The sequence below is a fragment of the Ambystoma mexicanum genome, chromosome 7p (genome assembly GCF_040938575.1).
Source record: "Ambystoma mexicanum isolate Mex_15411 chromosome 7p, UKY_AmexF1_1, whole genome shotgun sequence".
Lineage (NCBI taxonomy): Eukaryota > Metazoa > Chordata > Amphibia > Caudata > Ambystomatidae > Ambystoma > Ambystoma mexicanum.
In genome coordinates, this window is record NC_090939.1 from 940,400,445 (window position 1) to 940,419,115 (window position 18,671).

Genomic DNA, 18,671 nt, shown 5'->3' on the forward strand with positions numbered 1-18,671 from the left:
AAAGGGCGGATAGTGGAGGCACGTAGATTTAAAAAGAGGCTGTTACAGTAATCCAGTCTGAAAAGAACCAGAGCTTGGGAGACAGTGGGCTTTTGAGGGAAGGAGAGGAAAGGCATAATATCTCTAAGGAGGTGCAATAAAAAGTTACTTTTTGGAGACATCAGAGATGTGTGCGGAGAAGGAAAGTGTAGAGTCAAAGATCACCCAGGCGTTCTTAGCCGCGCAGGTGGGAGTAGGAGGAGGGCCAAGGCAGGCCGGCCAGAGAGTGAGAGGAAAGGTTGGAGATGGTGTACGAATAAGGAGGATCTTGGTCTTGTTGGCATTTAGACATAGATTGTTGGCGGCACACTACTTTTGAATGGCGATTATACAATCAGAGCTGAGGGAAGGAGAGGAGGAGGCCGAAGGAAGCCTGAAAATGAGTTGGGTGTCGTCAGCATAGCACTGGAAAGTTTAGCAGAAAATGGAAATGTAGTAAGGGAGAGTTGCCAAGTATCGGTTGAAAAGCCAGGCCGAGAGGACACCACATGTGGAGAGGGAGATAGAAGATAGGAAGGACCCAATTTGTCAGAGAGAAAAGAGGTCAGGCAGGCCAGAGCCCGATCAGTGATACCCAGGTTGTCACAGAGACGATTGAGTAGGGTGGTATGGTTGAGCGTGTCGAACACAGAAGAGAGATCAAGTAGGATGAGGACAGAGGGAATGTAAGAATCTAGGTTGGAGAGCAGGTCTTCGCAGATGTTCTGGAGAGCAGTTTCCGTGCTTCTGGCAGATCTGTAGCTATATTGGTGGTCATGGAGGTAGCCAACAAGTCGGAATGAAGATTAAGCTGAGAGATGGCCAGCTTTTCCGGGAGCTTGTATTTGTATTTATTTATTTATAACGCGCAAACCAACAGGCCCGGAGGCATCAGGGCGCAATTTGTACAAGGTTACAGATATGCAGGCATAACAGAGAATTATTAAACATTTACACATGGGTGCAGGTATAACATAGAATCATTATATACATTTACAAGAGGATCTGATATACATATGTACAGTAGTTTCAGTGCCGATAGGTGATAATAGCGGTCGGCAAGAGAGGGTAGGTCAGGAAGAAGCGCGAAGCCGGCCTTAAAGCTGGTTGAAAAGCCAAGATCTAGTATTGGCTTTGAAGGTAGGGAGTAATGGAAATTGGGCGGTAGTTTGCTGGACATGACGGATCAGCAGTGGATTTCTTGAAGAGAGGATGCACAAAAGAGTGCTTAAGAAGGGAGGGGAGGGGAAAGAACCAGCGGCAAAGGAGAGGTTGCAGAAATCAGGGCGGGCAAGAGCAAGGGTGTCAATGTGGTCTTTAATGGTTTTAGAGGAACAGGGATGGACCGGTTTTTACAAGGTTTTCATAGATCGGACTTGTCTAGCTACCTCATCAGGGGAGAAAAGCGAAAAGGAGGGGAAAGGGGTAGGGGTAGTAGAGGAGGGAGGGTCAGCAAGTTGAGAGGGGGGAGGAGGGGGAGCGGAGGAGAGAGTGGACAGGTTGTCCTGGGTTTTAGAGATAAAGTGAGAGGCAAGGGCATTGCAAAGAGCCTGGGAGGCGAGAGGAGGGGTGGAGACTACAGCAGGGTTGGCCAGCTCCTTGCAGATAGAGTTCGGCCGAATTGTTAGATGCCGCAAAGACGTGGGCTTGTATGTGGATCCACACGATTCCTGCTGAAGATAAAAATCACACAAAGGAATTTCCCACCCTGGATGTTAGGAGAAGGAACAAGGACGGACAAGGAATGCTGAAATGGCAAAAAAAGAAGACTGAGCTCATTCTGGTAAAAAAAAAAAAAAATGGGTGCCTTTACTGGGGCTGTGGAAACAGCCTACGGTAAAGGTGCACAGAATATATAACAATGTTCACTGCCACAAGCCATTAAAAGGTAGGTTTGTCCTTGTAACAAATGTTACATTTAAAATGAGAAAGGGGATACTTTGTGTCCCCCCCAGCACTCCAGATAAGGTGGGGGTGCTGGTCTCACCTAATAAAATGTAAAAGGGATCCAAATATCTTTTCTACCCTTGTGAACTGTAGTTCTCACAATGTTATCCAAAGAAAGTTAAAGGGGAGCCCCTAGGGCAACCCAGCAACAATAGGCGCTTATTGCCAAAAAGTTGTCAAAGAGGATAACTTTTAGAAGATACTACGGAGAGTCTTAAAAATGACACCCATAAAAAAAACAAGATTCTGCGAGTGTGGAAAAAGATTCCCACTCTGAGTGATACTGAGGTATAAGGAAAACAAATCAACCAGTAAAAGCAAAAGGTTCTGGGTTGACCCAGGTCTGGAAAATGTATCATTGCTATGAAAATCTTACCTAACAATTATGAAAACAAAGATAGGGAGAAGAGTTTCTAAAGGGTTAGACTTACCAGGAACCTGATCTTCCGCAAGTCCAAATGACGACATAACATTTTTGTTTATTTCATCTGGATTTTTTAATGGATCAAAAGCAGACATGCTTGCTGCTATAACCTGCGTTGATTGCTTGACAGCAGAGTCTGGAGCAGGTTGTTTTTCTTCTCTATCGTCCACAGCATCTGCAAAGAGAGCATAGGAAGGGCCCACAAGCATTATTTGCCAGGATAATGGTGCATTGATATCTATTCCACATATTGTAACAAGTATTGCAAGCCCAATAGAGATTGACCAACTACAGTTTTGAAATGAAAAATGCATAATAGCAAGGAAAGTGATTTTAAAAAAAAAATGTCTATATATATATATATGACAATGCATTACTTACCGTAAAAGCATTTCTGATGGTTGTATCTGCTTAGATTCACATGCTGTGCATAGGGCCGACATCCAGTGGTCACTGCAGAGTATTGCATTTTGTTTTTCGTAGTCGAAAAGGGAACGTCGACAAGGCGTGTCTGTAACACTATCCCTATAGTGACGTGCGTTGTACCCACAATCCCTCACGCGTCGAGGTCCCTCTGTTTGTATTTTTTCTGCCCTGAGGGAGCCTTCTATATGCGAGTGAGTACAGAAGAGAGAGATGTAGAAAGATGTCCATGTTCCTTCCATCCGAGCGGGGAGGAAGGGTGGGTGCATGTGAATCTAAGCAGATACAACCATCAGAAATGCTTTTACGGTAAGTAATGCATTGTCTTCTGATGTTTGTTAATCTGCTTAGAATCACATGCTGTGCATAGACTAGCGAGCAGTACCCGGAGTTGGCGGTGGGTTATGAGAAGGAACAGTAGAGAAAAGATGTCTTAATACTGCCTGTCCCACCTGGGAGTCAGATCTAGAGTGTGCATCTAGACAGTAGTGTTTTGTAAAGGTGTGCACAGAACTCCAGGTAGCCGCTTTGCAGATGGACTCAAGGGGAACATTTGCAATGAACGCTATGGAAGCCCCAGTGCCACGAGTGGAATGTGCTCTTGGCTTGAAGGGTAGTTCTCTCTTAGCAAGACTGTAACAGAGTGATGCATTGAACAATCCATCTAGATATAGTGGACTTTGAGACTGCATCTCCTTCTCTTCCTGCTGCCACCGAGACAAAGAACTGGTTAGTCTTTCTCAGTGGTCTGGTTCTTTCCATGTAGAACATGACAGCTCTGCGTACCTCTAGTGTATGCAGACTTTTTTCTCCCAAGCTGGAAGGGTTTTGAAAGAACGTTGGTAGTTCTATTGACTGGTTTACATGAAATTTCGAGATGAATTTTGGTGCAAACCTTGGGTGTGCGCGTAGAACCACCTTATCCTTGTGAACTGTTACGAAGGGGTCTAGAACAGAAAGAGCCTGTAGTTCACTTACTCTCCTAATGGAGGTGATAGCTATTAGGAAAGCAGTCTTAAGAGTGAGGTCCTTAAGAGTTGCCTTGTGCATGGGTTCAAAGGGAGGGCCCATGAGTCTAGAAAGTACCACATTTAAGTCCCATCCGGGAGCTGGGTTAGCTATCGGAGGGAGTATTCTCTTTACCCCCTCCATGAAGGCTTTGATAACTGGTATCTTCCACCACGACACTTTAAGTTGGGAAGTGGTGTATGCAGAAAGTGCCGCTAGGTGGACTTTAATGGAATTGAACACTAGACCTGAATCCAGTAAATGGGTCAAGTACAGAACAATGTTCGTGGGAGAGCAGTCAACCGGGTTGATGCTCTTACCTCTACACCAGATGACAAATCTTTTCCACTTGCTAGAATAGCAGTGGCGAGTATTAGGTTTTCTGGCTTCCCTGAGGATGTCCATACATCTCTGCGGGAGTTGTAGATGTCCAAATTCTATGATCTCAGGAGCCAGGCTGCTAAGTTCATGGTCTGAGGGCATGGATGCAGTGTCCTGCCCTTGTCCTGTGACAGCATGTTGTACGGGCAGGGAAATCTCACTGGGGGAGATAGGGACATCTCCATCAAGTGAGCGAATCATGGCTGCCGGGCCCACATTGGGGCCACTAGTATCATGGTAACCTGTTCCTGGTGCATCTTGTGCACCACCTTGTTGAGAAGGGGAGTCGGGGGAAAGGCGTAAACAAATTTCCCTGACCATTGAATCGACAGACCATTCACCTTGGACTGGTTTTGGGGGTACCTGGAGGCGTAACTTTGGCATTGTGAGTTCTCCAGTGTTGCGAACAGGTCTATTTCCGGGAATCCCCATTGCGTGAAGACGTCTAAGACGATGTCTTCGTGCAATTGCCATTCGTACTCTTCGGGCAGGGGGAAGTCTCTGCTGAGTTCGTCTGCTAGCAGATTGAGTTCCCCTGGTACGTGTTGTGACAGTAGGAACATGTGTTTGAGAGCCCACTTCCATATATTCTGTGACAGTTTGGACAGTCCTGGAGAGTGGGTTCCCCCCCCGCTTGTTGATGTAGTACATGGCTGTGGTGCCGTCTGTAAGGACCATCACTGTCTTCCCTTGTAGGTGTTCCTGGAAGGCTTTTAGTGCTTTGAACACCGCTAGTAGCTCCAGAAGGTTTATATGCTTGGATGCTACGTTCGGAGTCCAGACTCCGTGAGCAGTTTGATGGGATAGGTGAGCCCCCCATCCTGTGAGGGATGCGTCCGTGGTTAGAGTGGCCTCCACCGCGGGTGTGGCAAAGGGTTTCCCTATTATCAGGTTTTCCTTTGTCCACCACCGTAGCGAGAGAACCAAGGCCTGCGAGACCACCACTAGATCGTCCCATTGTCCGCTGGCCTGACACCACTGGCTGTTGCCACTCTTGCATTGGGCGCATGCGCAGGCGCGCGTGAGGTACTAAATAAATACACGACGCCATCATACCTAGCAAACGCATCGCTTTGCGCACCGTCACCTCTCGACCTGCCACATATTGGGGGATCTGAAACAGCATGTTTTGGACCCTCTCATTGGAGGGGAAGACGAGGCCGTCCTTTGTTCGAATTAGAGCCCCTAGGAATTGTTTGACTTGGCTGGGGTCTAAGCTGGACTTCTTCTCGTTGATGGAGAAGCCCAGTTGGAACAAAAGGTCTACAGTCTTTTGGGTGTTTGAGAAGCAAGTCTCGTAAGAATCCCCTGTTATGAGCCTGTCGTCGAGGTAAGGGTATACTGGGATGGATAACCTGCGCAGGTGTGCCGCTGCCACTGCCAGTACCAGTACCTTCGTGAATACCCTTGGTGCAGATGCTATGCCGAAGGGTAGCACTCTGAACTGGTAGTGTTTGCCCTCTATCATGAACCTGAGGTATTTTCTGTGCGCTGGCAACATTAAAATATGAAAGTATGCATCTTTCATGTCAGTCATGTAATCTCCCTGTGATAGCAGTGGGATCACTTCCTGTAAGGTCACCATACGAAACTTCTGGGGTTTGACAAACTTGTTCGCTGGGCGCAGATCTAATACAGGGCGCATGGTTAGATCCTTTTTGGGTACAAGGAAGTACACTGAATAAATACCTTCCATTACCTGAGATAGAGGCACGACCTCTATGGCTCCTTTTTCCAGCAGTTGGTCCACTTCTTGGAGAAGGATGGCAAGGTGTTCTGGTGTCATGCGGCGTCCCCTCGGGGGTCTGTATGTTGGGAAACTGTTGAACTCTATACAGTAGCCGCGGGCTGTGGTGGAAAGTACCCAGCGGTCTGATGTTATTTCCTCCCATGCTGGAGGATGTTAACCGGCCCCCGACCGGCGTTGCATGGGAGGGGACGTGAATCTTCGCGTCACTTGGTGGTGTTGTTGGCTTGGGATCCTCTGGGGGTGGAACCCCGGCCTCTTCCCTTGCCACGACGTTGACCCCTCTGATTGTACTGGCCGCTATTACTCTGGTAGTTGCTGGCAGAGTACTGTTGTTGGTTTTGTTGCTGGCCTTGTCCACGAAAAAAGTGCTTATTACCAAATCCCCGCCTATTAGGAGGTTTAGAAATTTGGTCTAAGGTCTTTATAGTATCAAATTCTTTTTTCGCGTTTTCCAGCGCGTCATCCACTGCTCTCCCAAAGAGGTTGGATTCCTCTATGGGTTTATTAATAAGGGATGCTTGTGTTTCCGCCTTAAATCCGGAATTTGCGAAGCCAGACGTGACGCTTCAGTAAAATTCCTTGTACCAAAGTGCGGCCAGCCGTCTCTGCTGCATCGAGGGTATTCTTGACGATGCTTTGATTGACCAGAGAGCCCTCGTTAACTGTGGCCAGTAAACGAGTCCTTAGGGGTTCGGGAGCTTCTTCGATGTCCTGTCTGAGCTTAGCCCATTGAGCATCGGCGTAGCTTGCTAATAGGGTATTATTATTGGCGATTCTGGTAGAGAATGCTGCAGAGGTGGTGATTCTCTTGGCTAGGGCATACAGCTTTTTCCCCTCTTTATCTGGGGGTGCCTCGCTAGTAGATAGTGGGACTCCTGCCCTTTTTCTGGTGTTGGTCACGACAGGGAGTCCGGGATTGAGTGACCCTTAATATATAATGGGTCTGACTGAACAGTTTCTCAATCCTCGGATTGACCCCTCTCACCAATGCAGGAGTGGAAAGAGAAGGTGTAATACGTCTCTTAACTGAGGCGAGGATAGGTATAACCTGGCTAGGGGGGGGGGGGGGGGGGGGGGGTTCTTTGATAATCCTCTCCACAAAATCGGTGTCTGGGGTGACGTCTCCAGTTTCGATTTCGAAATGTGCTGCTGCCTTCTTCAGCAGTGCATTGAAGGTGGGTTGATCATCGACAGGCGAAGGGTTCCTGACTTGTGTAGTTTCAGTAGACCTGATGACTATATTGCTACTGCCTGTGTCAGTCGACCTAGCCGGTGACTGCCAGGAATTTTGGTCGCCCTCGCCTGGAATCCTTCCTCACATAGGTTAGTTTCCTCGTGAAAACATTCCTCTTCTTGTTGGTCCTCAACATAGGTGAACTCATCTTCCTCTTGGAAGAAGGTGTCTTCCTCAGTGGGATTGTAAGAGTTTATGTCCTCTTGTATGGGGTTATAAAACTTCTGGCATTTAGCCCTTGGACTCTCAAGGGGTGCCTCCCTTGGTCTCTTGGGCGCCCTGTCTTCTGGGATGGACATGAACCTATCTAGTTTGTCCATACAGGTCTGGAACCTTTCCAAGGTCCACTGAGGTCAGCCAGGACGGTCTGGGAAAGAAAAGGGGGTTTCTTCCGCCTGTAATTGTCTGGTTCTGTCCCATAACGTCAAAGAAAGAGAGCTTTCGCCTTCTGAGTAGCCTTCTTGCTGGCTAGGGCCTTCCGACGGCGTCGGGAACTGACCTGATCTATTTTCCGGCGCCTTCGGCGTATCTTTACCTTGTGCGCGGTTTTCGGCGTTTTACTCGCCATAACGTCTTTGGCCGTCCTTAGATGCTATGCGCGCGAGGCTTTCGGCGATCATTCTCTCTTCCGAGGGATCGGTTGCCGTCGCGCTATGGAGCGTCGAGCCTTTGCTCGTTGAGTCCTTGGTCGTCGAGTCCTTGTTGGCAACGTGAGCGCTCTTGCGATGCGTGTCGCCGGAAATTTTGGTGTTAGCGCCCTTATTTTTAGAGTGCCCAGTCGCCTGTCGCGGAAGCGGTGGCGGGGAGGGCTGACGACCCTTACGGTCGGTGGAAGACGTCGGTGGGCCCGGCGTCCCTGTTGGCGATATGGCTGTCTTCGTCTTCGATGAATTTGTGCCTGGGGGTATGTGCTTTGGTGTTTTTCTGTGTGCGTCCTTGTTGCCGGGGAGTTCATCCCCATAAGCTGGGCGTGAGCCGGGCTTGTCGGGGCCGGGGCCGGACGACGAGGAGCGTGAACGCTCCTTTGAGAGGTCTACAGCCTCGGTTACGGGGGCCGTGTAGTCGCTATCCTCGTCACACTCGGCGGCGGCGGCAGCAGCGGGCGAGGAGTCAGGCCTAGACATAGCGTAGACCGCCCACCTTTTGACCCTGCGGTCCTTTAGAGTTTTGGGCTTTAGTAATTTGCAGGCCGCACAGCCGTCCTCCTGGTGATCGAGGGGTAAGCAACGGTTGCACCGTTTATGCTTATCCTTCCAGGTATATTTACCCTTGCAAAGCGGGCAAAACCTAAATGGCGTCCTCTCCATAGCTGAGGGTAATCGGTGTGACTACGACCTCGAAAGAGAGGGAGGGGAAAGAGAAAGGCATTCTTAAAGAAAAGAAAGAAAGACCACAAAGCCCCACTCTCCCTACTGTGTATGGCCGGCGAGGCCAGGCCACGTGTTCGGCAGCGCCGAAGGATCTCCTCCGCTCGTCCTTCCGTCGAAGATCTTGTTCGGCGGAGAAACGGCTCTGCGTGGAGGGATCTATCATTATTTGTATAAATAACAAACGACCAAAGGTCGAAGAAACTATTTGGCAATGTCTCTTCAGGAGCTCTGCATAAAGGCGACCAGTAGCTGGGCGGAAAAAAACAATCTGAGGGACCTCGATGCTTGAGGGATTGTGGGTACAACGCACGTCACTATAGGGATAGTGTTACAGACACACCTTGTCGACGTCCCCTTTTCGACTACGAAAAACAAAATGCAATACTCCTCAGTGACCACTGGATGTCGGACCTATGCACAGCATGTGATTCTAAGCAGATTAACAAACATCAGAAATATATATATATATGGTGCTATGGGGAACTATTTTTAAACAATTAACTTGTCTTGTAACACTATTGTTCGTAACCTTTGTAGCATGCATTTGAAACTGAAACCTTCAACATTCTACCCCCTGCACCCCTTGCCAATAAAAACACGAGATTGTTAGCGTTATGAAAGATTTCTCTTTACAGCACCTTTCCCTAAATTTTATGCAACCCCAAACGTTTTACTTTTATTTGTGAATCGAACCTGCTTTTTGCAGATTTGTACACTCACTTTTGCTCATTTGTCATGGGGAAACTGACATGTCCTTCATGTCAGTACTGGGAAACATGGTTTACATGGTACTTTATGACTTGGTAACTGTATCATTGTGCAATGCATCTAACATGTACTACATTGGGGCGTTAGGCAAAGTTTGTATGCAGTACCCTCTGGGAACACTACAAACAACTGACTACAGGTATAGGAAACCCAACCTTTGGTATAAGCTTGTACTACACAGCCAGTATCATCTCAAGAGGGGTCAATGTGAGCTGTAGGGGAGTTACACAGAGATTCACAGTGACATGTATTCAAATAAACTCTTACACTCAAGGTTTCTTGCATAAACAATTATTAATTATGTATCAGTCTGTTAGAATACGCCTTCTTCAGAAGGGGGGCAATATAATAGTAACACACAAATACACTTCAATACTGTACACTCTAAATCAGTAAATACCCTTTTGGGATGGCCCACAGACAACCTACACCCTCAGGTGACTGATAGCTAGGGTGCTGGGGACATACTGTTTGCATTCAGAATACTGTTGTAAGTTGGTAAAAGGAAAAGGTTATTAGAGCAACAAGAGACCACAAATATTCTTAAGCAGGCAAATACTTTTGGATCCCTACAGCAGAGTCATTCAGTGTAACAGGCTAGGCCAAAGTCAATGGGCAAAAGTCTTACATAGGATGAAGCACTCTTGGTAGGCAAGTAGAAAAGTCTTTGCACAATGTTTTTGAAGTCTTTGAAGAAAAGAAGAAATCAAATGTAGGTCCACAAGCTGTTAGACTGGTGAGTAGTATAAGATACGAGCAACTCTACAGCAAGAGGCAAGTTCTCTCAGACTTTGTACGGTACCTTTGAGTTGAAGAAAAAGTGCAGCAGATGGCTTCTGTTCTTGTGCAGCTCTGCATATCTCACTGCACTGCAATGGGATGGTCACAGCTCGCACCTGTCAATCTTCAAACAAGTGGCCGTTCAGTATTTCAACTCCTTGCGTCTGGGGTCCCACACTCTTGAGGGGCCTCAGGCTCGGTTAGTCCTGCTTCCTGGGAGTCCGGAGGATCTTCCTGAAGCTCTAGGCCAGCTTAAAAACAACGCTCTCCCTAGCTATACGGTTTCCAGCAGCAACTCTGTGGCAATTCAACCAGCTCTGAGAAGGGTGTCCAGGTGGCTTCCTTTGGAGTTGATTGGTCCCACCAACTCAAGGGGAGAAGCTGTCCGTGCAGGGGGTTCTCTGTCGATACAAATTTGGAGTTTCAGCACAACAGCAGGGCTTTGCCAGGCAAACCAACGGTCCAGGATTTGCAGCAGGTGTCCTCTTCAAGTTCTTCTTCGGTTCCTTCGTCCAGTGGTCGACTCTGCCTTCCTAGCCAAAAGCCTTGCCTTTTATTCAGTTCTCTGCCATTCAGTTCTCTCCAATTCATTCCAGCCTAGCTGTCAATCACCCAGCAGGGTGGCTGTCCTTGCCGGAAAGTCAGCCGGCCAATCACTACAGAGTGCATTTGGGTCTCCTAGGAGACTAAGCACAGGAAGTTTCGAACACCTCCCTCACTTCCTGCCTACCCCAGAAACCCTGGAGCCAGAGGCGAGCTTCACTCGTGAATCCCGCCAAAAGGCAAAGCAAACAATGGGACCTGGCTTGGCACGCAGAATCTCAAGAAGTACCTTCGCACAAAGAAATGGCGAAAAAAGACGGCATGGGCCATTTTGACAAAAATTGCACCCTTGGGTGCTTTACTGCAGCTGCGAACGCAGCCCGCGGTAATTGCACACCACGGTAGTTAAAACTGAACCACTGCCACCAGCCATTCAATGAGGAAAGGGTAACTAAAAATTGTTACATGAGAAGCTAGACAAAGGGGATACTAGGTAGCGCCTCCAGCACCCTATTGTAAGATAGGGTGTGCTGGGTCTAGAAAGTTACAAAGGTAATTAAAGTCAATTTCACTTTACTGCTCTGGGCAACAGTTTATCCCAGAGAAGTTATTTAAACCTTCGGGGAAATCTGAAAGACTTCCCTGTGCCACTGCACTGAAGGTGCTGTGTGACAATGTGAAAGATGATGCCTATGGAGTTTGTCAGGCTCCATAACCAAAAGAAACACAAAGCTCAGAAATCATATTAAAATACATGAGAGAGGGGTAAAAAGGGTCTCGCTCTCTCCAGGTTAAAAAAAATCAAGTCCTCAAAATCCAGCAAATTTGCTGGGGGTCACTAAGGTGGAAGGAATTAGCACATTTCTGAGAATTCTCCCTAACACCCAACCTTTAGTACAAGTCTGTACTACAGATTGGTAGAGTGGCTGAGCAGCCAGGCCCATCTTAAGAAGGGTCAATGTGAGCCGTAGTGTTCTTACACAGAGGTCTACAGTGACAAGTATTCAAATAAACTCTTACACTCAAGGTTTCTTGATTAAACAATTATTCATGTATTTAACAGTTTAATACACCTTCCTCGGAAGGGGTAATATATAAGTAACACAAATATACTTCTAATAACACAGTCTTAGTTTCTCTAAATCAGCAAATACCCATTTGGGATCGCACACAGATGATTCCTACACCCTGAGGTGACTTAAATAACTAGGACACTGTGGACATTAACTCATCACTGGTACATTTGGAGCAATACTGAGTTGGGTGTCAAAGAAAAGGGTTTAAGAATAAAACAAAGTTAAAACAAATATTCTGAAGCAAGTAAGCACTTTTTAACCCCCAATGCAAAGTACATTAACCCTTTCCTGGAGAAAAGGTAAAACACAAAGTCAGAGGTAAGAAGAGTCTTTCAGGGAACCAGGCCAGCCAATGTTAATTGAGCACAAGTCTAGATGAACTGAAGCACTTCTTTCAGGTAAGTAAGTAAAAGTCTTGCACAATGTTTTAGAAGTCTTTGTAGAAAAAGTCGAATCAATTTAGGGCCACAAGCTGGGTGGCTTGTGAGGGGCAAAGCTGTAAGCAACTCTGCGAAAGCAACCAAGACCAGTCTGAACTGAGACCAAGTAAGGCTAAACAACAAGAGGTAAGTCCTCTTAGGTTTACAGTACCTTTGGTTAGAAGGAAACTGGATCTAGCTGCACTTCTGTTCCTGTGTAGGTCTGCAGATCCTGTGTTCCTGGGCCTCAGTCGTGGGGACAAGGGGGTGGGGGGGGGGGGGGGGAGGACGTAAAGGGACTCCTGCACTATGAATGGAAGGTCGGTGGCAGCAACGGGCAAAATTCAAATCAGCGGCACTTTGCGGTTTCAGCTCCTCGCGTCTCAGCAAAATAGCACCACTGCAGTCTCTCGGATACCACTCTAGAGTTTCCTTGCATCTGGGGTCCAGCACTCTGTTGAGGTGGCTCAGGATTGGTCAGTCCTGCTTCCTGCGATTCTGGCGGATCTTCCACAAGCTCGAGTCAGACTTAAAAGCGATGCACTCGATCTGGTGTTGCTCTCCCTGGCACTTCGGTTCCTGCAGCAGCATTGGAAGTACAGCCAGCTCAGAGAGGATGTCCAGACGAGTTCACTTTGGGGTTGATTGGTCCCACCAACCCAAGGGGAGAAGTCGTCCTTACAGGGATTCTCTAGTCAAAGCGAATTCGGAGCTTCAGCACAGCAGCAGGGCTTCACCAGGCAAACCAACGGTCCAGGAGTTGCAGCAAGTGTCTCTTCCAAGTTCTTCTTCGGATTCCTTCATCCAGTGGTCGACTCGGCCTTCCAAGTAAAAAGCTTTGCCTTTTATGCAGGTTTCTCCCATTCATTCCAGCCTAGCTGTCAATCACATTGCAGGGTGGCTGTCCTTCAAGGACAGCAAGCCGGCCAATCACCTGCGGGTGCATTCCTGGAACCAAGGGGTTTAAGCACGGGGAGTTTCGGGCGCCTCCCTGACTTCCTGCCCCTGCCAGACACTAGCCAGAGGCGGGCTTCACTCGTGAATCCCGCCAAAGACAAAACGAACAAAGGGACAAACCTGGTTTGGTACGCAGAGTAAATCTCAAGAAGGACTTTTCCAACAAGAAATGGTGAAAAAAGACCAGGACCATTTTGACAAAATGGGCACCCATGGGTGCCTTACTGCAGCTGCAATTGCAGGCTGCGGTAAAAACACACAATGGTGGGAAAAAGTAAACCGCTGCCACCAGCCATTAAATAACACAAATGTTACATGAGAAACTAGCCAAAGGGAATACTAAGTAACCCCTCTAGCACCCTATTGTAAGATAGTGTGTGCTGCGTCTAGAAAGTTACAAAATGTAAGTAACGTCTATTTCACTTCACTGCTCTTGGAAACAGTAGTTTCACCAAGAGAAGGTATTTAAAACATTGGGAAATCTAAGAAACTTCCCTGTGGCACTGCACTGAAGGTGCTGTGTGTCACAATGTAAAGATGATGCCTATGGAGTTTGTCCGACTCCAAAGGCATCCTCCTCCTATCCGCTATCTTTTTCTCTACCTGTGGTTTCTCCCAGGGGTCTAACCTCCCTCCCTGGCTGTTCAACCTATACCTGGCACGCTCTCTGCCCCAACTGTCAGTGCTATGCGCATGACACTGCGCTCATTTTCAGGCTACCTTTGGCCACCTCTTCTCGGTCTGCTATCCAGGAGTGGTGTGCCGCCAATGGCCTCTGCCTTAATGCCAGTAAGACTGAAATTCTCCTCATCGGCACACCCGCTCCCTCCTTTCCTGTCGCTCTCTGGCCAGCCGCTCTTGGCCCCCCTCCTGCTCCTACCTGCGAGGCTAAAAACCTCTGGGTCATCTTCGACTCCACACTCTCCTTCTCTCCTCACATCTCAGACGTCTCTAAGAAGTCACACTACCAGTTGCACCTCCTCAGATTCTACCCTTCCTCTCCTTCCCCCAGAAGCTCACTGTCTCCAGAGCTCTGGTTCTCTATAGGCTGGACTACTGCAACAGCCTCTTTCTAAATCTGCCTGCCTCTACTCTCCACCCTCTGCAACTCATCCAGAAAAGGACTGCAAGACTTGTCCTTGGCCTCAAGCCCAGGGATCGTATCTCTCCAGGACTGAAATCTCTGCATTGGATCCCAGTGGCTGCGAGGATGAAGTTCAAAACCCTCTGCATTGTCCACAGGGCCTTCTGGAGCCTGGGTCCTCAATACCTTCAACTCTCTTCCTAAATATCTCACCTCTCGAGCTCTTCGCTTATCCGCCTCCAACTCCCTTAGGCAGTCGCTCTCCAAACAACAAGTTGGTGGTAGATCTCTTTCTTCGGCTGGGGCCTCCCTCTGGAACAGCCTCCCTGAAACTTGAGGAGAACCATCTCTGGTTCCGGAAGAACCTCAAAACCTTTCTCTTTGCTTCTGCCTTTTCCCCCTCCTCTCCCCCTGCCGACCTCCTGGTTGAAACTGAATCTGCACTGGTTACCTGGCCACCCTCTGTTCTCAGGCCCAGGTCCCCCCCGCGCCAGTTCACACACACCTGCACTGCCTGCCTGGCAAACCCTGCACTTGGGGACTGTTTCTGTATCCCTACAGTCCCACTACCAGCACTTGCCACCTGTTGGCTGCTACTTTACTTATTGTTATTATTCTATGCCCATGTACTGCACTGTCCCTTAACCCTCCCCCCGGCACTTTCCCATTTCCCCATCCCATGCACTTGCGCAATCTGAATGACACCTGGCCTAGGAGGATCGTTATCTGTCCTCCCTTTGTTCCCCCTCCCTTGCCTCGTCGCGCCTTGAAACACGTGTAGAGGCGTGTTATAAATGCTGTATCATATCAAAGTCAAAAGAAACATAGGCCAAATCATAGATAAATACATGAGTTGAAAAAAAAAAAAAAAGAGAAAGGTCTCACTCCCTCCAGGTTAGAAATTAAAAAGTCCTACAGTCCAGCAAATGTGCTGGGGGTCTATAAGGAAGAAGGGAATTAGCACATTTCTGATCAATCTATTCTCCATAACAGCTTCATAAAACCATATCTGAGGCTTACAAAACTCCACTCCAAGTATAAGACTATACCACCTGAGAACAATTGGTAAGTAGATAGAGCAGCCTGGCTTATTTTAGGGGGGAGAAAGGACTGTAGCTTGGTACAAAGAAACAGTAGCATACATATGGTCCAAAGAAAAACTTTGCATTGTAAAAATTATGATTATAAATACATGTAGGCCAATCTTGGTTAAGGTAAATACTATCAGATAAACAATTATACAAAAACTCACAAACCCAAGTAAGACCTTATTAAGATCAACAATAAGCAGTTCAAGGCGAGTCAAACCTATAACACATTGAGAGTGGCATTATGCTATTCTTGAGGAGTAACACCAGGTTAGGTATACTTTCACAAAACAATCAGTAATTCAATTGTTGTAGGCCCTACTGGCCCCAATATACAGTGTCATTCAGTTATAGACACACTTAATTAGACCAACACTATTACAAGTATCTCTTGCAGCATTGTAACTTTCTTCTTTCAAGAATGGATACAGTTACTTACCAATGCTACTTTTTAGAACACAGTTCAGAGGGAGTAACAACTTGTATACTACCTAGAGGGAGCTTAAGTATGAACCCAGTAGATTATTTTAATAGTGCACTAAAGCAATTCAGGGAAAGCAAAGCCCAACAGGTGAGTAATTTACCATGTACTCTTCTAACCACAGTCAGCCAAGTGAGAGTACTTATTTGAATTAAATCAGCAATATTACATTTTAAAAAGAGCAGCAGCTATTCAAGGCCAGTATAACCGTTGGTATATACATTTATTATACTATTTCTATTATAGGAATAGTTTAACCAAGGATACTTTTCAGAAGTGTAGTATACAATTCGAAGTTAAATAAGAACTCTAGCAGACTTTTAAGAAAGGCCATCAGCAGTTCAGGGTAAGTACGGCCCCGTTATTCTTTTCAGAGTGGCTACAAGTAACCCAAAGACAAGTATTAACTTAAGACTGTTTTAGATTTGTATAAAGCAGACCAGGGAAAGCACAACCCAATGGTACACTAAGAACCTACAGTTATTCAAGGTAGGTAAACCCTATGGTAAGCCGGTACACTCATTTCAGTTAAGATAAAACAGTACCAATACTATTACTTTTAAAAAGTGTGGAACACCATTCAAAATAAGACATACTTTTTGGAGGGGCAGAATGCAGCTCAAAGTTAAGTAATAACCTTTAGACACTTTGTAACTTGTTATATTACAGAGATAGTTACCACACCAACTTCTTTTCAAGTAAGTACTTTCAACACCTGTGATTATTTCAAGACAGAAGCCTTAGCTTTTAAAATCCTTCCCTAATCTAGAACATTCGTTTTCACAGAGGCAGAAGAGAGACCCTAGTGGTCTAGGAGCCAGCTGTAAGCAGATCAGGATAGGGACCAGATGCAGGAAAGTCGGAGTTCCAGAGAATATATCTTCACAAAAGTAAAGTTCAGGGACTTCACAGAAGGCTCCCTATATGCTTACCAGCATTAGGCCTGGGCGGATGGTATGGGAAAACTCCCAAACACTTGAATCATCCACTCAGCCTCACAGGACTTCAGGTAAGTATTACCCAAGCCAACACAATACCTCAGCAGAAAAGAAGAGCTTCAGAGTGGATGTCCTCAGGATGCAGCAGCACAGGATCCAGTCCTTTGGTTCTTGGTCTTGAGACTGAAGAAATGGACACTGAAGGAAAACTGGTGTAGTCATCAACGGGGGAGGCTTCCAACAAAAGATTCTTTGCAGCTTCTCACGGCTCTGGCACCTTTTTTCCAGGTACCCGATTAAGAACGAATATTGCCATTCAAATTCTCTTCCCTCCCTCGGTCCTGCACTCTGGTGAGGGGACTTGAGAGTTTTGAATAATGTCTCTGGAGGTCCAGCAGGAGTCCACCAAAGTTTCGCACGAAATCGGACTTCGGAAAAACATGCACCACACACTGGCACCGAGGTCCCTCTGTATTGATGTTTTGCAGCCCAGCAAAGTCACAGCATATCGAGGGAAGGCTCGTTTTGCAGGTCTTCTCAAGACTAGTGGATCTCACCAGCCTCAGGGTAGGAGTCATCGCATTCAGGACCCCCAAGTCTATTGGAAGGAAGGGTTACATCAAGCTCCGGTTACAGAGCAGGCTCTCCGGTAGATGGAAATAGTTACATCCGTTTTTTCTTCATCTTCCTCTTTGGATTTGACTAAGGGCCAAAGGTGGAGGTGAAACTTTTTTTTTTTTTTTTTACACTGCTTAAGGTTAACAGCCCTACAAATAAGGGGTGTCTATACGCTACTTTTACTCCCTAAAAACAGGCAAACACTCCCATAACATAAAAATAGGGAGTAAAAATACTCACAACAAAACAACTAGGAAACAGACACGTAGAACCGTGTGCTTCTGCTTTCACCCACACAGCTCAATAGATATGTTTGGATAAGTAGTGCATATAGTAGCACAGTAAGAAACTAATATTATTACTGCATGATTGCAAGACGTACACATGCATCTTTTAATATGTATGAATAACTAGGTGCATTATTACAAAAACAATTGCGTTTTCCAGTTAAAACATTTTACTTGCTTTAAAATAATCCCATTGGGAATTGGATTTACATTTTTACTCCCCAAAAAATCATTTTACTTCCCAACATTAAAAATTAGGGAGTAAAATACTCAAACTTCAAAACCTTATCTGGAGCACTGGTTGTACATTTAAAGAATTCAAAGACAATATTAACATTTTGGCACCTTAGACGCATACAACAAAACATTAGGAAGTTAAACACATGAGATCTAACGTTAACTTACCATTCTCAGGAAGGTTGGCAGAAAACCCTGGTTCAGCAGGAGGTTCCAAACTATCAAGCAATCGATTCACTTTATTGCGTAGTTCTATTAGCTCTCGACGGAGGTATTTCACTTGGCTGGATTCTAGCGGTCTGGGTTGACCATTAACTGCAAATTGAGATTACATCTGCATCAATAAAAGACTTTTACCTCTTATTTTAACATCAAGCTTTGCTTATAAATATAAATGTGAAACCTTTCCTTCTCCACATGGGTATTTTAAAAAGGTGGAAACGGCTTTCAATATTTGATGTATAAACCAAAGGAGTAGGATAACATAGCTTAATTTGCCTGAGCCCGCCAATCACCAAGGGTTGGGATTACATCGAGAGATTAAAACAAAATAATTCATGCACTATATTAATGGCAAATTGGCAGCCAATTGGTATGTAGGGTGAGGAATCGGCGATTTATGTTCCACTCTCTACAGACAGTTTTTTATATCAAGGCGCTCATCAGCCTTCTGCAGATGATAAATGGCACAGCACAGGAGGAGTAGTGGAGCAGACGAAGGAGATGGACCATACATTTCCTGCAGCTGATCAATATACCTGAGACAGCATTGATATTAATTGGCACAGGAGTGAAAAGTCGAGAAGCAAAAGCTCTCTGCCCCCAGTTGCGTGCTACAAT

The 18,671-nt window shown here is 46.4% G+C and overlaps 1 protein-coding gene across 2 annotated transcripts in view; it reads right to left on the minus strand.

Annotated features, from left to right (window-relative positions):
- TFG (trafficking from ER to golgi regulator) overlaps positions 1-18,671 on the minus strand; it is a 281,045-nt gene that overhangs the window by 162,701 nt on the left and 99,673 nt on the right. For both annotated transcript variants that reach the window (XM_069637270.1, XM_069637269.1), the window contains exons 4-5: positions 18,000-18,146; positions 2,397-2,564 (exon numbers count right to left, since the gene is read on the minus strand). In XM_069637270.1, coding sequence (XP_069493371.1) covers positions 2,397-2,564; positions 18,000-18,146 — 315 coding nt within the window. The remainder of the gene's footprint in view (positions 1-2,396; positions 2,565-17,999; positions 18,147-18,671) is intronic.